At 45.3% G+C, this 25,227-nt stretch overlaps 2 protein-coding genes across 9 annotated transcripts; both read right to left on the bottom strand.

The window, feature by feature from the left end:
• Positions 1 to 1,170: 1,170 nt before the first annotated feature.
• LOC123188610 (protein Rf1, mitochondrial) lies at positions 1,171 to 5,263 on the bottom strand. 8 transcript variants are annotated; one of them, XM_044600827.1, is made up of 3 exons: positions 3,935 to 5,263; positions 3,123 to 3,218; positions 1,582 to 2,912 (listed from the first exon to the last, which is right to left on the bottom strand). In XM_044600827.1, the coding sequence occupies exon 1, from the start codon at positions 5,261 to 5,263 to the stop codon at positions 4,286 to 4,288; it is 978 nt and encodes a 325-aa protein (XP_044456762.1). In that variant the 3' UTR covers positions 1,582 to 2,912; positions 3,123 to 3,218; positions 3,935 to 4,285. The 8 variants fall into 8 exon arrangements, with proteins under 8 accessions (XP_044456715.1, XP_044456724.1, XP_044456762.1 ...); XM_044600813.1 differs by having other exon boundaries at positions 1,582 to 3,035; XM_044600780.1 differs by adding an exon at positions 1,171 to 1,553 and having other exon boundaries at positions 1,828 to 5,263.
• Positions 1,582 to 6,274, bottom strand: LOC123188640 (protein Rf1, mitochondrial). Its single transcript, XM_044600848.1, has 2 exons — positions 5,251 to 6,274; positions 1,582 to 4,949 (listed from the first exon to the last, which is right to left on the bottom strand). The coding sequence occupies exon 1, from the start codon at positions 6,272 to 6,274 to the stop codon at positions 5,330 to 5,332; it is 945 nt and encodes a 314-aa protein (XP_044456783.1). The 3' UTR covers positions 1,582 to 4,949; positions 5,251 to 5,329.
• Positions 6,275 to 25,227: the final 18,953 nt, after the last annotated feature.

Here is a 25,227-nt window from a genome sequence, read left to right on the forward strand (position 1 = left end):
AAAATAAAATAATAAATAAATAAATTCCAAAAACTCTGAAATTTTTCTGTGCCAAACTTTGACAAATGTTTTGTTTGTTTCCAAAATTTTATCAGGAGATAACCTTTGTGGAAATCATGGCAAAAAAATCATTTTGCGGAATGCTATTTACGAAAGAATTTTGGAGTACTGATTTTGATATTTTTTGCTGTGACTTCCAGGGATTTCAGTGCATGATGAAAATTCGCAGGCACTCAAAATATTTGTCAAGGTTTGCACCAAAAAAATTCAGATTTTTTTTTAATTTTGTTTCATTTTTTTGGATTTAATGTTCATCCCAGGCTCAAATGAGCCCGAGAGTAGAAGGGGACTTTCGAGAATGGCCTTCCTTTTTTGTATTCGTATATGCAGTGGAGCAATCCAACCTGATGAGTATGATATTTTTGTTACTCCTACCTCTTCTTTTTAGAATGAGTGTGATTCTTCCTGTCACACAACTTCTATGCTTCCTTTCCCTGAAAACTAAAATGAAACTGGAAGATAAAGTTTGAATCTAGAAGAAAAGGTTTCCGCCTCATGTACTTAAGCAGAAGTGTTAATCCTATCATGGTTTTGTAGCTCCGTGTCTAGTTTCCAGACGTCTATGATAGTGTATCCCCACATAACAGACGCAATAGGCATGAATTTGTATGTTTGGCATTTTTTATGAAAATTGGCACTATGATAGCGTATCCCCAAATGACACATTGACAATTTTGTGGATTTCTTTTGATACCCATGAATTTAAAATATTCTAGAGATAAAAAGGTCACCAGAGCTAGGAAGCCAAAATCAATTTTACGGTGTTTAATAAGCTTTTAAAGGTTGAGACTAATTTTCTAAAACATATTTCAAGGGTGCCAATAGCTTCAAAGTTTGACCTGTGAAAAAAATAAATCTATATGCACTGCATTAATGGAACGGAGGGAGTACTACAAACCAGACAAGCAAAGTCTCTTGTCTCAAATCAGAGAGGTTTCTTTCTAAAACTTGTTCAGCTTGTTCCTGTGCGTATCTTCTCCCTGCTGTTTTGTCTTGCCGGCTTCCAGCGTTGATTCTCCAAAGAAGCGAAACTGGCAGACAGGAACGCGTGCTCACAAGCAAAACGTACTCTCTGCTGTTCTGAAGTCTTTTTCAAGTACAGGAATTTCATTCTAGATAATGCAGTAGTAGTGGTAGTTTGTGATCTTCATCGACAATATCTCTTTTTACAGCTATTGTGGCGACAAGCAAAGAATGAACACGGCAACAACAATGCATCACCCTAGCATATCTCTCTACTGCATCGGCGATCCAGCGCCAGTAAAAAAGATCTAACAAATCTCTAGTGCATCAGCTTTAGTGAAAATGTTGAACCCTTGAGGAGACGAGGACGGAGCAAACAACTGCAGATGACACTGAGTCTGCAGTCTGGAATTTGCACCTGAAACCTAATGCCATCAAGAGTGCGGCAATGGCAACTCCGGACTTGTTCCTAGCCAAAATCAGAAAGAAGCTCGCCAGTCATCAACACCCATCAGCCAATAATATTTTACCTAAAAAGAGGACAATGGTACATCAGGATTCAGTAACACGTCGCTGTGATTTATGTGTTACCCAAACTTGTAACAAACCACAGTAGTAACAGAAATGGTCCCCGTAAAAAAATAGTAACGGAATCTGGACGAAACCTTATGTCACAGAGGGATCAGTATACGATGTAATGCATCCTTGCAGATTGCTCTAGTGCATAATCACAAGTGAAAGAGACGAGCCAGGCATGCATTTTGGTTTTATTCAGAATATCTGAAGCCCAAAGAGGTATCCAACCTTTATGTGCACTGCAGGAGAAGGAACTCCCTCGTTACGGATTTCTTTTGCTGCATTCCTAGGTGTTAAGAGGACCTGATTGAGAAGATCATTTTTGGTGAAGTCCATGCCGGGGACTCCTCGGTTCCAACACCTCCAGCTGCTATTTGTTCGATGCCCTCGACGTCGCTTGCATGGAACAGTTGTTGGAGCTACTCGTCCCATTTGTTGGTACAAGGAATTCCTCAACTGTCCCAACATTCGTTTCAGTTCTCCTTCACAGAGGATGCCGAACTCTGGCTCTGGGTATCCAGTTGTTGTGCCAGATGCCTATAGTTGAGCTGTCCCTGATTTGACATATTATCCCTCTTTTCAGTCGCTCTCTGCCAAAGATGATACTGCGCCAAGTGAAAGAGGCCCTCCTGGGACATCCTGCATCGAAGAAATCTTTATCCTTGAAATATCTAGCCTTCAGAACTCTGACACACAGCGAACTGGGTTCAGTTAGGACGCGCCAACCCTGTTTTGCTGCTAGCATTGCTTGATTGAGAACCTGAGAATCCCTGAAACACAATTCTCCATCTCCTTTTGCGTGGCACATCTTCTGCCAGCCAAGCCAATGCACCTTCCGTGCTCTGTTTGCTGCACCGACCAGAAATTTGATGAAACAGAGGTCAACTTCTTACATAGATTTGTTGGGAATTGGAAGCAGCTCATGGTGTAGGCTGGGACAGCTTGTAGAACAGATTTGACTGGCTCTTGATCCGTTGACAGCTTGTAGAACAGATTTGACCGGCTCATGGTGTAGGCTAAGACAGCTTGTAGAACAGATTTGACCATGGTCTGCCTCCCGGGCCACAGGCAGACGGGCCGTGGTACCCTGGTTCCCACTGGGCCAACACATCTGATTGTTTGACCGTGGTTACCAAAGTAAAGAGCAATATGGCTGATAGATCTCATATAGGTGCAGTTGTGTTTGATACCAAAAGTAGGGCCTCAAGCTTCTTATCAGTTTATTCATGTAAATCGAGTCTCTAATGTGGCAGTACATGTTCTGGCAAAATCAGCAGTACATGATGTTGGGTCCTGTTGGTATAACGAGGCTCCTGAAATTATCAGGACCATTGTGTGTACTGAACAATTAGCTAAATGAATGAATGATGCTGCCCATTTAAAAAAAAGCGAACACAGAAGTTCAGGCCCTAAGCTGGACATGCCAAAAAGTGTTCCTATTAAGAAGCATGGTCAGGCTAAACAATTCTACATGCTTATAACAGCAAGAAGAAAGTTATCAAGACAGGGATGATATTACAAACCTGCCGGATAACCTTCCTCGGTATCCAAATGATGCTATATTGCTATTCATGGCTGTTTCTACGGATGGATATTTCCATGTCCAGAACTTCATTACACTAGGCCATGATCACAAATGATGTCAGAATAAATCTGTAAATGTAAATGTATACAAACGTTTACACTGGAAAAGCATTTGTTGACCACGACTACTTCTAAAACTGTACCAAATAAACCATTATATCAGTTAGCAACAATGGACACCTGTTTCTAGTGCAACTATTCCTATGCAAATATTGTGTAACTACTATTGCCTAAATGCAGTTACAACATAACCATGGACATATTGAATGAAGGGTTGAAGTAGATATCAAATTATGCCACAAAATGGCTAAATCCAAACTTGTACAGGCTGCATATGAAGAGTAACTCGGCTGAAGCTTAGGTAACTATGTGATTGAAACAAGTTTTGTAATGTAACTATAGTTGCAGTAACATACATAGTGAAGACGTTTTCACTGAGCTAAGGAACAACCACCAGCAGATAGTTAAGAGTCCATATTTCCACTTCTTCATCCAATCTCAGAGTTTCAATTGCAATTAATTAAACAATGTCTCCTAATCCACCCCAATTCCTTAAAAAGTCAGTTTCCATTCAAGCACACTGTTCCTCAAATAGTGAGCAAGAACATGAGAAGAGTTTCACTTTCTACTATTTTTGGGATTCCGTGAGGTAAAAATAAGTTGATATTTGAAAAAGCGGAAGACCAAAACGGAAGGGTATGGTGGAGGCACTCATTACTCGAGGTAGACCTTGTTGTGCATCTGTGTATACCTGAAGTGGAGAGGTGTAAAGCAAGGTGAACCAATGCGAGGCTGATGGCAGTTCTCCTCCCAAACATAGCATCAGCAACCTCAATCGTCGATTCTTCCAGGACCCATTTGCTTTGACATATAAAACAGATCGCAACCATTTGTGTTAGACTACTTGGTCTACCTTTCCTCACCCATCGAAGATTAAATACTCATAGATATTTCACAATCTTGTGATCTTGACACCCCACAAAATGTACTCAATGAAATACGAGGTGTCTACTTTTTACAAGCAGGCACTTTGGATATCTTATACTGGCAGGAAGGCCTTATGACAAGAAAATAGTTCGACTGTACTGAGATAGCCAGCTAGTCAACCAAATCCATAAAAAAACTGATACTTTGCAGGAAGCAATTTGATATTCTCCTGATATTTCCCGTTTCTTGAAAAGAGAGACAACATCAGCGACGTAGTTGAAGCTTCAAGTAAGATGTTCTTCCCATCAACCTTGGACAAATAATCTCCAGCCTTGGCGATCTCACCTTTTTCCAAATATATTCTGATGATATAATTTATAAGACGAGAACTGGGAGCTATGCCACTCTTCTCCATTGATGAAAAAATATTGTTAGCATCTTCCACTGATCCTTCCTTCAGATAATTTATTATCATTATGCTGTAAGTGGAAGCATTAGGCACCAACCCGCTGGCTGATATTGCAGCAAACAAATCCTTAGCTTCTTCTTTTTTTCCAACCTTGTACAATGCATTAATCATGGTATTGAGTGTGACAATATCAAACTTCACATTCATTGCACCTAATTTCTGGAACATGGCTATCGCTTCGTGTGCACAGTTATTTCTAGAAAGGCCTTTAAGTGTTATATTGTATATGGGAATGCCCACTGTTGTTCCACTTTCGATCATCTCATGGAACATTTTCCTTGCAACGACAATTCTCCCGGCATGAAACAACCCATCTAGTATGATGCAATATGCAACAGTGTCAGGTTTTATTCCCTTACATGGCATTTCCCTGAACAAAGCCAAGTCATCGTCAATCCTTCCATTTCTACAATAGCCATTAACAAGTGTATTGTATGTAACAATATCAGGCTCAGCACCAACTGATTTCATGGCATCAAGTACTCTGAATACTTTATCCATCTCGCCAACTAAGCAATATCCGTCAATTAGTGAATTAAATGTAATGACATTAGGCCTCTCATCTATGGCAACAAGCAAGTCAAAGATATTTTGTGCATCCATAACCCTTCCTTCTTTGCATAGACTATTTATTATTGAAGTGAAGAACGCAATGTCAGGACGAGGAATACCTTTGTTCATCATTTCAGAAACCAGCTCCTTAGCTTTAACCGCATCACCATTTATACAACAAACCTGAATTAGGGACCGCTAAACAGGTCTGTTTGGCTGTACTCCAATGGCAATCATCTCATCGAATTTGTCAATAGCATCGGCCAGTCTACTCGTTCGAAAAAGTGAGACTATTACAGTTGTATAGGTGAATACATCCGGACTCACTCCTTGTCGCCGCATTTCAGTAAATATGAGCATAGCCTCATCCATCATTCCACATTTAGCATATGCACCAATTAATATGTTGAAAACTTGACAAGTGGCTTCAATACCATTGTTTTTCATTGAATTGAAGAGATCAATCATATCAGCAAGGCATCCTTCAGTGGCATATCCATGAAGCAGAATAGAGTATGCGACGATATCAGGTTTGAGGCCCTTGGCAGTCATGGAGTCAAAAATTTCTGCAGCTTCTTTGCTTCTTCCATGCTTGCAAAGGGAAGACATGAGCGAGCTGCAAGTAACTGTATTGGGTCGAACACCGTTATCAACCATCTGCCGAAGGATCAGCTCTGCCTTGTCCATTGCTCTGGCCTTGCACAACGCAGCAATAATCAAGTTATATGTCATCACATTGGGCACAATCCCTTGATGTGTCATTTCATGGAATAGATTGCATGCCTTGCCTGTTTCGCCTTCCTTAAAGAAGCCATGGATGACAGTGCTATGGGATACCACATCGAGAGAGCCGACACCTCCTTCTTTTGCCACCATCCAGAGCAGGTCGAGTGCTTCCTGGCTTCTGCTATCTTCACATAAGCTCTTAAGAACTGTGTTGTATGAGATGGCATCAGGCACGCAGCCGAGCTCGGACATCTTGTGAAGCAATACATTGACAGCCTCATCCGTCCGTTTGGCGTAGCAGAGGCACTTGAGGAGGGTGTTGGCGACGATCTGGTTTGTCTTCAGGCCCGTCCTGAGGAGGCGCCCAAGGAAAGCAGGCCCTAGATCCGGGCGACGCGCCCGGCAGCAGCAGTCCATGAGGATGGTGTAGGTGCAGGCCGTGGGCCACGCCACCCGCGAGCCGGCTTCTTCTCGGCACAGACGGTTGAAGAGGGCGATGGCGAGGGCAGGGCCATTTCTGAAAGTGGCGGAGTCCCGCGCACGGGCGAGGGCAGTGAGGAATCCGTTCAGGGAGCGCTCGGGGACCGGGGTGGCCTGCTGCAGCAATTCATCGAACAGGTGGCGTGCGTCCTCCCCGCTGAGCTTCCCGGCGAGGGCGCGCTATGTGGCCACGGCGAAGGCGGTGTGGGGAGACCAGGAGCGTGCGGGCGGCGGGGTGGTGGCGGAGGAGGAGAAGAGGCGGCTGCGGCGGAGGCGGATGCGGATGCGGGATATGGGCGTGGTGGAGTGGAGGCTTGGCATCAGCAATGGCCGGCGTCGCCAGGAGCACAGCGGCTCGAGGGCAGCGAGGTGGAGGAGGAGAGGCGGCGGCGGATGAGGGAATCAGCTCAGGCGGGCGGCGGCGGAGGTGAGTCGTGACAATTCACACGTGGTCGGGCGCGGGCCACGGCGGATGCTGGCTGGCATGGGGTAATTATGTTCGCTTGTTGATTACAGTAGTACAGTTACGTTCAAAGGACAATGATCTGCGCCGGTGCACCGGCCGAACAATTCGCCCCTTCCTCACGCACGAACGACAAAATGACGCCCTTCATTCCCGCGGTGCCATGGACGCTTCAAGCCACCGGTCTCCGTCCTCCTTGTTGGAACCTCAACCTTCTAGCTATCTCTCCTCTCAATCGAACGAAGATGAAAAAAGAAGAACAATTGACACAAAATTTTTTGGTCGGCGACGAATGCCGTCACGGGCGCTCAAATGCTTCAATCTTTTTTTCTTTACAATGACTACATGGCTTACACTCGACTCGGCAACAAACCAAAACATCTTGATCAGTACATGGGGAGAGGGCTTTATACCCGGACGCGCACACACGACCCGGCCACCACACCGGCCACTAACTTCACGCACTAAGCTAATCACAACATGGACGTCTATCCATGATGACCGGCTGCTTCACAGCTTGGGTGGCTAACTAACTTATCCATGCATGACTAGATAACCAAGTAGCACTAATTACTTCTATCTACATGCACACTCAACAGTCTACGACCGCACAAGCTGCGACACAATTCACATGCAGCGCCCAACTACTCGGTCCACCCTGCTGCTCCACACGGACGACTCGGCCATCACCAGCCGGCCGTGACTCGACCAACAGATCGCAACGGCCCCTGCACATGCAGCTCCTCCACGCCGCGAACACAAGCTCGGACTCACGCCGGGACACACATGCGCTATGGACTCGACCAGCTCATCTTCACGCCGGTCGCCACCACCATGTGCATGGCTTATTGCCAACACTCACCTTCTAAGCTATGACATCTCCGTTGTCGTCGGAGTTGTTGCAGCTTTCGTCGTTGTCGTCGTCACGAGCGTGACCCAGCCCGCGGACCCGATTTGGCGCAACGACGCCAGTAGTACCGTGCTCCGTCACGACTGGCGACACACGCCGAGCTCCTTCTCCGCTGGCGACACACGCCTGGCGTCCCTCTGCGTCCCGCACGTCCTGCGCGCATCCGACGCGTCCGACGAGGCCGAACGCACCAGTGCATCCCGTGAAGGAAATATGCCCTAGAGGCAATAATAAAGTTATTATTTATTTCCTTATATCATGATAAATGTTTATTATTCATGCTAGAATTGTATTAACCGGAAACATAATACATGTGTGAATACATAGACAAACAGTATGTCACTAGTATGCATCTACTTGACTAGCTCGTTGAATCAAAGATGGTTAAGTTTCCATAGACATGAGTTGTTAATTGATTAATGGGATCACATCATTAGAGAATGATGTGATTGACTTGACCCATTCTGTTAGCATAGCACTTGATCGTTTAGTTTGTTGCTATTGCTTTCTTCATGACTTATACATGTTCCTATGACTATGAGATTATGCAACTCCCGTTTACCTGAGGAACACTTTGTGTGCTACCAAACGTCACAACGTAACTGGGTGATTATAAAGGTGCTCTACATGTGTCTCCGATGATACTTGTTGGGTTGGCGTATTTCGAGATTAGGATTTGTCACTCCGATTGTCGGAGAGGTATCTCTGGGCCCACTCGGTAATGCACATCACTATAAGCCTTGCAAGCATTGCAAGTAATGAGTTAGTAACGTGATGATGTGTTACGGAACGAGTAAAGAGACTTGCCGGTAACGAGATTGAACTAGGTATTGAGATACCGACGATCGAATCTCGGGCAAGTAACATACCGATGACAAAGGGAACAACGTATGTTGTTATGCGGTTTGACCAATAAAGATCTTCGTAGAATATGTAGGAGCCAATATGAGCATCCAGGTTCCGCTATTGGTTATTGACCAGAGACGTGTCTCGGTCATGTCTACATAGTTCTCGAACCCGTAGGGTCCGCACGCTTAAAGTTCGATGACGGTTATATTATGAGTTTATGTGTTTTGACGTACCGAAGGAGTTCAGAGTCCCGGATGAGATCGGAGACATGACGAGGAGTCTCAAAATGGTCGAGATGTAAAGATCGATATATTGGACGATTATATTCGGACATCGTAAAGGTTCCGAGTGATTCGGGTATTTTCAGGAGTACCGGGGAGTTACGGGAATTCGTATTGGGCCTTAATGGGCCATACGGGAAAGGAGAGAAAGGCCTCAAAGGTTGGCCGCATCCCTTCCCATGGGCTGGTCCGAATTGGATTAGGGAGGGGAGGCACCCCCTTCCTTCCTTCTCCTTTTCCCTTCCCTTTCCTTCCCTCCTACTCCTAATACTTGGAAGGCTCCTAGTTCTACTAGGAAAGGGAAATCCTACTCCCGGTGGGAGTAGGACTCCCCTAGGGCGCGCCATAGAGAGGGCCGGCCCCTCCCCTCCTCCACTCCTTTATATACATGGCCAGGGGGCACCCCATAGACACAACAATTGATCTCTTGATCTCTTAGCCGTGTGCGGTGCCCCCCTACACCATAATCCACCTCTGTCATATCGTAGCGGTGCTTAGGCGAAGCCCTGCATCGGTAGAACATCATCATCGTCACCACGCCATCGTGCTGACGAAACTCTACCTCAACACTCGGCTGGATCGGAGTTCAAGGGACGTCATCGAGTTGAATGTGTGCAGAACTCGGAGGTGCCGTGCGTTCGGTATTTGATCGGTCGGATCGTGAAGACGTACGACTACATCAACCGCGTTGTGCTAATGCTTCCGCTTTCGGTCTACGAGGGTACGTGGACAACACTCTCCCCTCTCGTTGCTATGCATCACCATGATCTTGCGTGTGCGTAAGAAATTTTTGAAATTACTACGTTCCCCAATAGTGGTATCAGAGCTAGGTTTTATGCGTTGATGTAATATGCACGAGTAGAACACAAGTGAGTTGTGGGCGATATAAGTCATACTGCTTACCAGCATGTCACACTTTGGTTCGGCGGTATTGTTGGATGAAGCGGCTCGGACCGACATTACGCGTACGCTTACGCGAGACTGGTTCTATCGACGTGTTTTGCACACAGGTGGCTGGCGGGTGTCAGTTTCTCCAACTTTAGTTGAACCGAGTATGGCTACGCCCGGTCCTTGCGAAGGTTAAAACAACACCAACTTGACAAAGTATCATTGTGGTTTTGATGCGTAGGTAAGAACGGCTCTTGCTCAGCCCATAGCAACCACGTAAAACTTGCAACAACAAAGTAGAGGACGTCTAACTTGTTTTTACAGGGCATGTTATGATGTGATATGATCAAGACATGATGAGATATAAGTTGTTGTATGAGATGATCATGTTTTGCTGAAGTTATCGGCAACAGGCAAGAGCCTTATGGTTATCTCTCTATTGCATAAGATGCAAGCGCCAAATAATTGCTTTACTTTATCGCTATGCGATAGCAATAGTTGCAAGAGCAATTGTTGGCGAGACAACCATGTGACGACACATTGATATAGATCAAGATGATGGAGATCATGGTGTCATGCCGGTGACGATGGAAATCATGACGATACTTTGGAGATGGAGATCAAAGGCACAAGATGATGATGGCCATATCATGTCACATATTTTGATTGCATGTGATGTTTATCTTTTATACATCTTATTTTGCTTAGTTCAACGGTAGCTTTATAAGATGATCTCTCACTAATTATCAAGGTACAAGTGTTCTCCCTGAGTATGCACCGTTGCGAAAGTTCTTCGTGCTGAGACACCACGTGATGATCGGGTGTGATAGGCTCTACGTTCAAATACAACGGGTGCAAAACAGTTGCACACGCGGAATACTCAGGTTAAACTTGACGAGCCTAGCATATAACAGATATGGCCTCGGAACACGGAGACCGAAAGGTCGAGTGTGAATCATATAGTAGATATGATCAACATAGTGATGTTCACCATTGAAACTACTCCATCTCACGTGATGATCGGACATGGTTTAGTTGATATGGATCACGTGATCACTTAGAAGATTAGAGGGATGTCTATCTAAGTGGGAGTTTTAAGTAATATGATTAATTGAACTTTAATTTATCATGAACTTAGTCCTGGTAGTATTAGCATATCTATGTTGTAGATCAATAGCTCGCGTTTAGCTCCCCTGTTTTATTTTTGATATGTTAGTAGCAATGATGCGGATTGGATCCGTGATCTAAGGTTTATCCTCATTGCTGCACAGAAGAATTATGTTTTTAATGCACCGCTAGGTGACAGACCTATTGCCGGAGCAGATGCAGACGTTATGAACGTTTGGCTAGCTCAATATGATGACTACTTGATAGTTTAGTGCAACATGCTTAAACGGCTTAGAATCGGGACTTCAAAGACGTTTTGAACGTCATGGACCATATGAGATGTTCCAGGAGTTGAAGTTAATATTTCAAGCAAATACCCGAGTTGAGAGATATGAAGTCTCCAACAAGTTCTATAGCTAAAAGATGGAGGAGAATAGCTCAAGCAGTGATCATGTGCTCAGATTGTCTGGGTACTACAATCGCTTGAATCAAGTGGGAGTAATCTTCCAGATAAGATAGTGATTGACAGAATTCTCTAGTCACCATCACCAAGTTAGTAGAACTTCGTGATGAACTATGATATGCAAGGGATAACGGAAACGATTCCCAAGCTCTTCGTAATGCTAAAATCAACGAAGGTAGAAATGAAGAAAAATATCAAGTGTTGATGGTAGACAAGACCACTAGTTTCAAGAAAAGGGCAAAGGGAAGAAGGGGAACTTCAAGAAGAACGGCAAGCAAGTTGCTGCTCAAGTGAAGCCCAAGTCTGGTCCTAAGCCTGAGACTAAGTGCTTCTACTGCAAAGGGACTAGTCACTGGAAGCGGAACTGCTCCAAGTATTTGGCGGATAAGAAGGATGGCAAAGTGAACAAAGGTATATTTAATATACAGATTATTGATGTGTATTTTACTAGTGTTTGTAGCAACCCCTCGGTATTTGATACTGGTTCAGTTGCTAAGAGTAGTAACTCGAAACGGGAGTTGCAGAATGAACAGAGACTAGTTAAGGGTGAAGTGACGATGTGTGTTGGAAGTGGTTCCAAGATTGATATGATCATCATTGCACACTCCCTATACTTTCGGGATTAGTGTTGAACCTAAATAAGTGTTATTTGGTGTTTGCGTTGAGCATGAATATGATTTGATCATGTTTATTGTAATACGGTTATTCATGTAAGTTAGAGAATAATTATTGTTCTGTTTACATGAATAAAACCTTCTATGGTCATACACCCAATGAAAATGGTTTGTTGGATCTCGGTCATGGTGATACACATATTCATAATATTGAAGCCAAAAGATGCAAAGTTAATAATGATAGTGCAACTTATTTGTGGCACTGCCGTTTAGGTCATATTGGTGTAAAGCGCATGAAGAAAATCCATGCTGATGGGCTTTTGGAATCACTTGATTATGAATCAGTTGATGCTTGCGAACCATGCCTCATGGGCAAGATGAGTAAGACTCCGTTCTCCGGAACAATGGAGCGAGCAACTGACTTATTGGAAATAATACATACTGATGTATGCGGTCCGATGAGTGTTAAGGCTCACGGCAAGTATCGTTATTTTCTGACCTTCACAGATGATTTGAGCAGATATGGGTATATCTACTTAATGAAACACAAGTCTGAAACATTTGAAAAGTTCAAAGAATTTCAGAGTGAAGTGGAGAATCATCGTAACAAGAAAATAAAAGTTTCTACGATATGATCGCAGAGGTAAAATATTTTAGTTAAGAGTTTGGGCTTCAGTTAAAACAATGTGAAATAGTTTCACTACTCACGCCACCTGGAACACCACAGTGTAATGGTGTGTCCGACCGTCATAACCGTACTTTATTAGATATGGTGCGATCTATGATGTCTCTTACCGATCTATCACTATCGTTTTGGGGTTATGCATTAGAGACAACTGCATTCACGTTAAATAGGGCACCATCTAAATCCGTTGGGATGACACCGTATGAACTATGGTTTGGCAAGAAACCTAAGATGTCGTTTCTTAAAGTTTGAGGTGCAATGCTTATGTGAAAAAGTTTCAACCTAATAAGCTCAAACCCAAATCGGAGAAGTGCGTCTTCATAGGATACCCAAAAGAAAATGTTGGGTACACCTTCTATCACAGATCCGAAGGCAAGATATTCGTTGATGAGAATGGATCCTTTCTAGAGAAGGAGTTTCTCTCGAAAGAAGTGAGTGGGAGGAAAGTAGAACTTGATGAGGTAACTGTACCTGCTCCCTTATTGGAAAGTAGTTCATCACAGAAATCTGTTCCTGTGACTAGTACACCAATTAGTGAGGAAGCTAATGATGATGATCATGTAACTTCAGATCAAGTTGCTACCGAACCTCGTAGGTAAACCAGAGTGAGATTCGCACCAAAGTGGTACGGTAATCCTGTTCTGGAGGTCATGTTACTTGACCATGACGAGCCTATGAACTATGAGGAAGCGATGATGAGCCCAGATTCCGCGAAATGGTTTGAGGCCATGAAATCTGAGATATGATCCATGTATGAGAACAAAGTATGGACTTTGATGGATTTGCCCGATGATCGGCAAGCCATAGAAAATAAATGAATTTTCAAGAGGAAGACGGACGATGATAGTAGTGTTACTATCTACAAAACTAGACTTGTCGAAAAAAGGTTTTTGACAAAGTTCAAAGGTATTGACTATGATGAGATTTTCTCACTCGTATCTATGCTTAAAGTCTGTCCGAATCATGTTAGCAATTGCCGCATTTTATGAAATCTGGCAAATGGATAAACAAAACTGCATTCCTTAATGGATTTATTAAAGAAGAGTTATATATGATGCAACCAGAAGGTTTTGTCAATCCTAAAGGTACTAACAAAATATGCAAGCTCCAGCGATCCATCTATGGACTGGTGCAAGCATCTCAGAGCTGGAATATACACTTTGATAAGTTGATCAAAGCATATAGTTTTATACAGACTTGCGGTGAAGCCTGTATTTACAAGAAAGTGAGTGGGAGCATTACAACATTTCTGATAAGTATATGTGAATGACATATCGTTGATCAGAGATAATGTATAATTATTCTGCAAAGCATAAAGGAATGTTTGAAAGGAGTTTTTCAAAGAAAGACCTCGGTGAAGCTGCTTACATATTGAGCATCAAGATCTATTGAGATAGATCAAGATGCTTGATAAGTTTTTCAATGAGTACATACCTTGACAAGATTTTGAAGTAGTTCAAAATGGAACAGTCAAAGAAGGAGTTCTTGCCTGTGTTACAAGGTGTGAAGTTGAGTAAGACTCGAAACCCGACCACGGCAGAAGATAGAGAGAGAATGAAAGTCATTCCCTATGCCTTAGCCATAGGTTCTATAAAGTATGCCATGCTGTGTACCGGACCTATTGTATACCCTGCCCTGAGTTTGGCAAGGGAGTACAATAGTGATCTAGGAGTAGATCACTGGACATTGGTCAAAATTATCCTTAGTGGAATAAGGATATGTCTCTCGATTATGGAGGTGACAAAAGGTTCGTCGTAAAGGGTTATGTCGATGCAAGTTTTGACACTGATCCAGATGACTCAAAGTCTCAATCTGGATACATATTTAAAGTTGGAGCAATCAGCTAGAGTAGCTCCGTGCAGAGCATTGTTGACATAGGAATTTGCAAAATACATACGGATCTGAATGTAGCAGACCCGTTGACTAAACTTCCCTCACAAGCAAAACATGATCCGACCTTAGTACACTTTGGGTATTAATCACATAGCGATGTGAACTAGATTATTGACTCTAGTAAACCCTTTGGGTGTTGGTCACATGACGATGTGAGCTATGGGTGTTAATCACATGGTGATGTGAACTATTGATGTTAAATCACATGGCGATGTGAACTAGATTATTAACTCTAGTGCAAGTGGGATACTGAAGGAAATATGCCCTAGAGGCAATAATAAAGTTATTATTTATTTCCTTATATCATGATAAATGTTTATTATTCATGCTAGAATTGTATTAACCAGAAACATAATACATGTGTGAATACATAGACAAACAGTATGTCACTAGTATGCCTCTACTTGACTAGCTCATTGAATCAAAGATGGTTAAGTTTCCTAGCCATAGACATGAGTTGTCAATTGATTAACGGGATCACATCATTAGAGAATGATGTGATTGACTTGACCCATTCCGTTAGCATAGCACTTGATCGTTTAATTTGTTGCTATTGCTTTCTTCATGACTTATACATGTTCCTATGACTATGAGATTATGCAACTCCCGTTTACCGGAGGAACACTTTGTGTGCTACCAAACGTCACAACGTAACTGGATGATTATAAAGGTGCTCTACAGGTGTCTCCGAAGGTACTTGTTGGGTTGGCGTATTTCGAGATTATGATTTGTCACTCTGATTGTCAGAGAGGTATCTCTGGGCCCACTCGGTAATGCACATCACTGTAAGCCTTGCAAGCATTGTAACTAATGAGTTAGTTGCGGGATGATGTGTTACAGAACGAGTAAAGAGACTTGCCGGTAAAGAGATTGAACTAGGTATTGAGATACCGACGATTGAATCTCGGGCAAGTAACATACCGATGACAAAGGGAACAACGTATGTTGTTATGCGGTTTGACTGATAAAGATCTTCGTAGAATATGTAGGAGCCAATATGAGCATCCAGGTTCCGCTATTGGTTATTGACCAGAGACGTGTCTCGGTCATGTCTACATAGTTCTCGAACCCGTAGGGTCCGCACACTTAAAGTTCGATGATGGTTATATTATGAGTTTATGTGTTTTGATGTACCGAAGGAGTTCGGAGTCCCGGATGAGATCGGGGACATGATGAGGAGTCTCGAAATGGTCGAGACGTAAAGATCAATACATTGGATGACTATATTCGGACATCGTAAAGGTTTCGAGTGATTCGGGTATTTTCGGGAGTACCAGGGAGTTACAGGAATTCGTATTGGGCCTTAATGGGCCATACGGGAAAGGAGAGAAAGGCCTTAAAGGTTGGCCGCACCCCTCCCCATGGGCTGGTCCGAATTGGACTAGGGAGGGGAGGCACCCCCTTCCTTCCTTCTCCTTTTCCCTTCCCTTTCCTTCCCTCCTACTCCTAATACTTGGAAGGGCTCCTAGTTCTACTAGGAAAGGGGGAATCCTACTCCCGGTGGGAGTAGGACTCCCCTAGGGCGCGCCATAGAGAGGGCCGGCCCCTCCCCTCCTCCACTCCTTTATATACAAGGCCAGGGGGCACCCCATAGACACAACAATTGATCTCTTGATCTCTTAGCCGTGTGCGGTGCCCCCCTCCACCATAATCCACCTCGGTCATATCGTAGCGGTGCTTAGGCGAAGCCCTGCATCGGTAGAACATCATCATCGTCACCACGCCGTCGTGCTCATGAAACTCTCCCTCAACACTCAGATGGATCGAAGTTCGAGGGACGTCATCGAGTTGAACGTGTGCAGAACTCGGAGGTGCCGTGCGTTCGGTACTTGATCGGTCGGATAGTGAAGACGTACGACTACATCAACCGCGTTGTGCTAACGCTTCCGCTTTCGGTCTACGAGGGTACGTGGACAACACTCTCCCCTCTCGTTGCTATGCATCACCATGATCTTGCGTGTGCGTAGGAAATTTTTGAAATTACTACGTTCCCCAACATCCCGCACATCCCGCGCGCACCCTACGCGCCCGACTGCACCAGACGCTCACCGCGCGCTGCCTCCGCCTCCGCCATGGCAGCCGCCAGCGACAAACACCAGAAGGATGTAGCCGAACTCGAGCACGGACTCAAGCACAACGGCGACATACGCCTCCTCCCAACGTCAACCGCACGCTCATACGCGCGCCCGCGGTCCCGACGCGCCCGACGCGTCTAGTGCGCACCCATAACACGCACTGGTCGCGCTCGGCTCGCCGCCACGGCTTATTTCCCTGCACCGCTGTGGCCTCAACCGCATCGCAACACCTCCATGCCGCCACCACGTAGGTCCTCCGCGGCCTCCTCACCGTGCCGCCACAGCCACCGTGGCCTCCTTGCCGCGCCGCGCACCTCCTTAGACCGACACACGGCAGGGAGCATCGCGCAGCCGCCGGTGAACTTCGCCACCGCCGGCACGCCTCCGGCAAGGAGAACGACGACCAAGATGAACTAGCTCATGATACTAATTGTTGGAACCGCAGCTCTCTAGCTACCTCTCCTCTCACTCGAACGGAGGCGGAAGAAGAAGAACAGTGGTCACAAGATTTTCTGGCCGGCGACGAATGCCGCCACGGGCGCTCAAACGCCCCAATCTTTTCTTCTTTACAATGGCTACATGGCTTACACTCGGCTCGGCAACAAACCGAAGCATCTTGATCAGTACATGGGAGGGGGCTTTATAACCGGACGCACACACATGACCCGGCCACCACACCGGCCACTAACTCCATGCACTAAGCTAATCACATCATGCACGTCTATCCATGATGACCGGCTGCTTCACAGCTTGTGTGGCTAACTAACTTATCCATGCATGACTAGATAACCAAGTAGCACTAACTACTTCTATCTACATGCACACTCAACAGTCTACAACTGCACAAGCTGCGCCACAATCCACATGCAGCGCCCAACTACTCGGTCCACCCTGCTGCTCCACACAGACAACTCGGCCATCACCAGCTGACCGTGACTCGACCAATAGATTGCAACGGCCCCTGCGCATGCAGCACCTCCACGCCGCGAACACAAGCACGAGCTCACGTCGGGACACGCATGTGCTATGGACTCGACCTACTCATCTTCATGCCGGTCCCATCACCATGTGCATGGCTTATTGCCAACACTTGTCGCCAGCTCGCGGCCCTCGCCCCCGGTCGCCGGTCACCGTCCTTGTTGCTGCCCGGTCGTCGTCGCGTCCTCGCCCCGCTTGCCGATCTCCATCCTTGTCGTCGCCCGTTCGCCGTCCCCGCCCCCGGTCGCCGTCCTCATCACCCCTAGTCGCCGGTCACCGTCCTCGTCGCCACCGGTCGCCGGTCGTCGTCCTTGTTGCAGCCCGATCGTCGTCCTCGCCCCCGCTTGCCGATCTCCGTCCTTGTCGTCGCCCGGTCGCCGTCCCCGCCCCCGGTCGCCGTCCTCATCGCCCTGGGCGCCGGTCGCCATCCTCGTCGCCACCGATCATTCGCCTGGCTCCCTCGGTTGAAGCTTTTTTGTCATTATCGGTTGAAACTTTTTCTCCTGGCGGTTGAAGCTTTTTCATTGTCGTTTGAAGCTTTTTTTCACCATTGAAGCTTTTCTCCGTGGTGGAAGATTTTTCCTCATGCCATTCTTGAAACTTTTCCTCTAGCTGGATGAAGCTTTTCCACAAACGGCTGAAGCATTTTCTCCCTGGGTGGAAGCTAGACACTTGACTAGTTCCAGCAAAAAACGATGTCGGCTGTAGCAAAAAATGATGCCGAATGTAGCAAAATCTGTTGGTCCAGCAAAAGTGACTCTGATGGAAGCATTTTGGGTGCTACTTCCAGCAAAACACTGCGCTGGTTCCAGCAAACATGAGCCATGGTTGTAGCATCACCCCGCCCACTCCAGTCCAACTTGTCGTGGTGACCCCAGCAGCTCGTTGGGGTGAATCCGCAGCTCCCTGCCATTACTTGTTCCAGCAAAAACAGTACGCGATTGCAGCTCACTCCCCAGCCTTTGTAGCATCTGTGTGCTCCACCACCGTGGCTGCTAGTCGAGGTAGTAGCTCGTCCCGTTGATTCTCCCCGTCGGCACTCTGAGTAGTTGGAAAAATGGTGGATGGGGTGGAGACCCGACGGTGGCGGCGCCCTCCGGCGACCGGCCGGCGAGGCGGCGGGGCACGGCTCGCGGGCACGCGCGGACTGCGTGGGAACGATGCAGGGAGGGATGGATAAGATGCACAGTCCCACATCGGGGGAGAGGTTGCTATATGTGCATGTGTGTTGTGCGTGACGAGGCAAGAATCGACCAAAATTTCGGCCGATGCGCCAGATCTAAACATTTACCATGTTCAAAGTTCAGTACTTCAAGCTTGGAGAGATCATGAGGGCTAGTTCTTTTGCTGGCTTTTTCGAACTTCCAGAATAAGCTGCCCCCTATCCAGCTTATTCTAAAAGCCCAACCAACATTTTCTTTTTAAAAACTTACTAGTCAAGTCTTAACTACTAGGCTTCTAAAAAAATACTAGTTAGCACTAGTAGAAAACAAGTCTTTGGTTCGGGCCTGGCCAGCCCATTAGTCCCGGTTCTTCACGAACTAGGACCCATGGGGGGCATTAGTCCAGGTTCATGAGCCCAGGGGGTCGGCCAGGGCCTCGTGGGCATTGGTCCCAGTTCGTCTGGATCCATTTGTTCCGGTTCTAGGCACGAACTGGGACCAATGGGCCGGGCTCCTGGCCCACAGCCATTGGTATCGGTTCGTGCCTAGAACCGGTACAGAAGGGGGGCTTTAGTCCCGGTTCCTGTCATGAACCGGGACAAATAAGTTGCCTATATATACCCGTCGCCGCGGCAGAGCACTCCATATTGCTCTGTTTTTTCTGGCCGGCGAGGGGAGGGCATTTGGGTGCTCTAGCTCACCTCCTATGCACATGAGGTGTTTGATGAAATGCCCGAGCCACAATAGTTAAGATTCCTCCTCTCGAAGCTCAACCTCGAAGCTCCATTTTTCCCGAGATTTGTCTAGATTTAGCGGTCCATCACGCCCCGTCCCCGTTTTCACCGCCGTCGATCGCCCGCGCCGATCTCGTCGCCGGCACCACCGTGGTGAGCCTCTTGTTCTTATCTTCTTTCTGATTTTTTTACTTTAGATAGATACTTGTCTGATTTTCCTACTTTAGATAGATACTTGTCTGATTTTTTTACTTTTGACACACATAATTATATCTAATGCATACAGATGAACCGGCAATGGATGTATGGTGACAGACACACCTCCGAGTACATTAAGGGCGTGCATAATTTTCTCGAAGTGGCTGAGGCAAACAAGCAGAATGGTTTTATGTGTTGTCCATGCCCTATATGTGGGAATACGAAGTCTTACTCTAACCGGAATATCCTTGACACCCACCTACTTTATAACGGTTTGATGCCACACTATAATGTTTGGACGAAGCATGGAGAAATAGGGGTTATGATGGAAGACAACGAAGAAGAATAGGACGATGACAACTATGTGCCCCCTGAACACGGTGATGCTGCAACGGGGGGAGCTGCTGAAGATCAAGAGGAACCAGACGATGTGCCCGATGATGCTGCAACGAGGGAAGCTGCTGAAGATCAAGAGGAACCAGACGATGTGCCTGATGATGATGATCTCCGCCGGGTCATTGTTGATGCAAGGACGCAATGCAAAAGTCAAAAGGAGAAGCTGAAGTTCGATTGCATGTTAGAGGATCACAAAAAAGGATTGTACCCCAATTGCGAAGATGGCAACATAAAGCTCGGTACCGTACTGGAATTGCTGCAGTGGAAGGCAGAGAATGTTGTGCCTGACAAAGGATTTGAGAAGCTACTGAAAATATTGAAAAGAAGCTTCCAAAGGATAACGAATTGCCCGACAGTACGTACGCAACAAAGAAGGTCGTATGCCCTCTAGGATTGGAGCTGCAGAAGATACATGCATGCCCTAATGACTGCATCCTCTACCGCGGTGCGTACGAGGATTTGAACGCATGCCCGGTATGCGGTGCATCGCGGTATAAAATCAGACGGGATGACCCTGGTGATGTTGACGGTGAGCCCCGCAGGAAGAGGGTTCCTGCGAAGGTGATGTGGTATGCTCCTATAATACCACGGTTCAAACGACCATTCAGAAACGAAGAGCATGCCAAGTTGATGCCATGGCATAGTGAGGACCGTAAGAAAGACGGGAAGTTGAGAGCACCCGTTGATGGGTCGCAGTGGAGAAAATCGAGAGAGAGTACTGGGCTGAGTTTGCACATGACGCAAGGAATGTATGGTTTGGTTTAAGCGCGGATGGCATTAATCCTTTCGGGGAGCAGAGCAGCAATCACAGCACCTGGCCCGTGACTCTATGTATGTATAACCTTCCTCCTTGGATGTGCATGAATTGGAAGTTCATTATGATGCCAGTTCTCATCCAAGGCCCTAAGCAACCCGGCAACGACATTGATGTTTACCTAAGGCCATTAGTTGAAGAACTTTTACAGCCGTGGAATGGAAACGGTGTACGTGCGTGGGATGAGCACAAACAGGAGGAATTTAACCTGCACGTGTTGCTGTTTGTAACCATCAACGATTGGCCCGCTCTCAGTAACCTTTCAGGATAGACAAACAAGGGATACCACTCATGCACGCACTGTTTAGCTTACACTGAAAGTATATACCTGGACAAATGCAGGAAGAATGTGTACCTGGGCCATCGTCGATTTCTTCCGGCCAACCATCAATGTCGAAAGTAAGGCAAGCATTTCAAAGGCGAGGCAGATCATCGGAAGAAGCCTACCATGCATACCAGTGATCACGTACTTGCTATGGTCAATGATTTACACGTAATCTTTCGAAAGGGTCCCGGCAGACTAGCTGTTCCAAATGACACTGAGGGACGCGCACCCATGTGGAAGAAGAAATCTATATTTTGGGACCTACCCTACTGGAAAGACCTAGAGGTCCGCTCTTCGATCGACGTGATGCACGTGATGAAGAACCTTTGCGTGAACCTGCTAGGCTTCTTGGGCGTGTATGGGAAGACAAAAGATATAGTTGAGGCACGGGAGGACCTGCAATGTTTGCACGAAAAAGACGGCATGCCTCCAAAGCAGTATGAAGGTCCTGCCAGCTACGCTCTTACCAAAGAAGAGAAGGAAATCTTCTTTGAATGCCTGCTTAGTATGAAGGTCCCGACTGGCTTCTCGTCAAATATAAAGTGAATAATAAATATGCCAGAGAAAAAGTTTCAGAACCTAAAGTCTCATGACTGCCACGTGATTATGACGCAACTACTTCTGGTTGCATTGAGGGGGCTTCTACCGGAAAACGTCCGATTAGCCATTGTGAAGCTATGTGCATTCCTCAATGCAATCTCTCAGAAGGCGATCGATCCAGAAATCATACCAAGGCTAAGGAGTGATGTGGTGCAATGTCTTGTCAGTTTCGAGCTGGTGTTCCCACCATCCTTCTTCAATATCATGACGCACGTCCTAGTTCATCTAGTTGACGAGTTTGTCATTCTGGGCCCCGTATTTCTACACAATATGTACCCCTTTGAGAGGTTCATGGGAGTCCTAAAGAAATATGTCCGTAACCGCGCTAGGCCAGAAGGAAGCATCTCCATGGGCCATCAAACAGAGGATGTCATTGGGTTTTGTGTTGACTTCATTCCTGGCCTTAAGAAGATAGGTCTCCCTAAATTGCGGCATGAGGGGAGACTGACTAGAAAAGGCACGCTTGGAGGGGACTCAATAATATGCAGGGACGGATATTCTTGGTCTCAAGCACACTACACAGTTCTACATAACTCTACCTTGGTGACCCCGTATGTCGATGAACACAAGAATAGTCTGCGCTCCAAACACCCGGAGCAGTGCGACGACTGGATTACATGTGAACACATCAGGACTTTCCGCAGTTGGTTGGAAACACGTCTCAGAGGTGACAACGCTGTTTGTGATGAGCTGTACTCGTTGTCCAGGGGACCATCTTCGACTGTATTGACTTACAAAGGATACGAGATAAATGGGAATACATTTTACACGATCGCCCAAGATCAAAAGAGCACCAACCAAAACAGCGGTGTCCGCTTTGATGCAGCAACCGAGAGGGGAAATGACACATATTATGGTTACATAGTGGACATATGGGAACTTGACTACGGACATGATTTTAAGGTCCCTTTGTTTAAGTGCAAATGGGTCAATCTGTCAGGAGGCGGGGTACAGGTAGACCCATAGTACGGAATGACAACAGTGGATCTCAACAATCTTGGGTACACTGACGAACCGTTCGTCCTAGCCAATGATGTGGCACATGTTATCTATGTGAAGGACATGTCTACCAAACCAAGAAAAAGAAAAGATAAGGAAGAGAATACATCATACGATGAGCCAAAGCGCCACATAGTTCTTTCAGGAAAAAGGGACATCATGGGAGTGGAGGGCAAGACAGACATGTCCGAAGATTATGAAAAGTTTTATGAAATTCCTCCCTTCAAAGTCAAGGCTGACCCAAGCATCCCGATAAATGATGAAGATTATCCATGGTTACGGCGCAATAAGGAAATGACACAAGTGAAGAAAAAGTGAAGACTTTCTCTCCACAACTATTATGATGATACCATGCCAACTTTCAACCTTTTCGTAGTTCATTTGAAATGCATGTTGTAACAGACAAGTTTTCGTATGAAATCATGATACTTCGAAAGAGAGTGTCCGTTTTGTATATGAAGTGCATCCACTTTTTGCCGTAACCCTCTCAACTTTCTTGCACATGCTATGTGGATGAAATGATGATACCATGCCAACTTTCAACCTTTTCAGAGTTCATTTCAAATGCTTTTCAATTTCAGGGTCTTATAGCTCCAAATAATCAATAAATGTATGAAAATAACAAATGAAGTCAGAAAGGGTTGAAAATTGATGATGTGGCTTTGAATGGTGCATTTTGAACACACAAAAAGTCAGGTTGTTCACAGAATTTTCATAAAGAACTTTTTTGGTACAAACTTTAATAGCAAAAAGAATTATCATAAAATAAAATAAATAAGTAATTAGAAACAAAATAATATAAACTTTAATAAAATATATAAGTAGAAACAAAATAAAGTAAAATAAAATAAACTTTAATAACATAAATAAAATTTATGAAACTAAAATTATCAAAGTATTTTCTGTTCAAAACATTATAAGCAACCTCTAGTATTATTGAAACTAAAATTATATAAAATTGATGCAACTAAAATTATCAAAGTATTTTCTGTTCAAAATCATTAAAAGCAAAAAGAATTTTCATAAAGAACTTTTTTTGTTAGAAACTTTAATAGGAAAAAGAATTATCATAAAGTAAAATAAATAAGTAATTAGAAACAAAATAAAATAAAATAAAAAAGTTTTTTGTTGTAAGTAGAAACAAAACAAAATAAATAAAGCAAAAAAGAAAACAAAAAAAAGGGAAAAAATAAAAAATATTGTCGTGGAATTGTCACGGCAGATGTCCTTGTGAAAGGACTTAGTCGTGGAGCCATCGCTACGGGTTAACTTAAAGGGGTTTAAAGCGGACAAAGGACACGAGAGTTTATACTGGTTCGACCCCTTACGATGAAGGTAAAAGCCTACTCCAGTTGTGATGGTATTGCTAGGGTTTCGATGACCAGGGAGCGAATCCGCTTTGCCTAGCTCTTGAGTTGTTGTATATTGTCCCTAAACCACCGATGGGTCGCCCCTTTATATACATAGGTCAACACCCGCCGGTTTACAGAGTCCCGAGGCCGGATCATAAACGTGTCCAGCTCGGTCTCTACTCCTATCTTATCATACAAGCATACATCAATATCGGTTTACATCTATAGGCTTTAACCCGCCTTTGGGCCTTGGGCCTCCATGAAGCGCCATCCTTCATGTCTTCACGGGCTTCAAGTAAGGTAATCATTATGAGGATAACCCGACCTCTCCTGGCCGGTTTATGTCCAGTAGTAATATCCCCAACATTAGGCCCCAGATTGATTTGAACTTGTTCATGTCAATCTTCAACACTTAGAAGAATTCCTCCCTTTGCACCTTCACATAGATCTTGTAAACCGCCATGATGCCATCCTCCAGATTTGTAGTAAACCGCCGTGACGTCATCTGTTCATTTAAAGCCGAAGATACCCTTTCATTTATGAGCATCCAACAATAAAAACGACAACCTCGTTATATATCTATTTATTTGGGCTCCTCGATTCCCGCGCCTATCGCTTATCTCTTTACCCTTATAAATAGGGCCGAAGCCCCCTTTATCTTTCTTTCCTCTGCCTCTCCATCTCTTCTTCCTCCTTGCGATGCTCCTGCACCCGAGCACCGCCGTCGTTGCTGAGCTTCACCTCTGCCTCACCATTGGCCGCTGCATCGACCTGATCGCATCAAAGAGACGCGGCGCACCACCGCTACTTCAACAACCGTTGTAAGTCTCTCCCTTCTCTCCTCTGTAGATCCACTTAGGGTTTGTATGGGTTCATGGCGCTCTCTTCTTGTTCTTCGTCAGTCCATAGATAGCAGACCTCAGACTTGATGCGTTCCGTGCAGTAACTATGACATTCCTTATCTCCGCCATCAAACCAAACTTTAAACGCATAAGAACTAGGTCTGGACCTTTTGTGAACTGCTTCAGGACCAAACTTTTTAGGTCTAAATCTTTTTTATTTTCCTGACTTGTGGTAGATCCAAAATTCCAATGCAATCTTGT

The sequence above is a fragment of the Triticum aestivum genome, chromosome 1A (genome assembly GCF_018294505.1).
Source record: "Triticum aestivum cultivar Chinese Spring chromosome 1A, IWGSC CS RefSeq v2.1, whole genome shotgun sequence".
In the NCBI taxonomy this organism is placed as follows: domain Eukaryota; kingdom Viridiplantae; phylum Streptophyta; class Magnoliopsida; order Poales; family Poaceae; genus Triticum; species Triticum aestivum.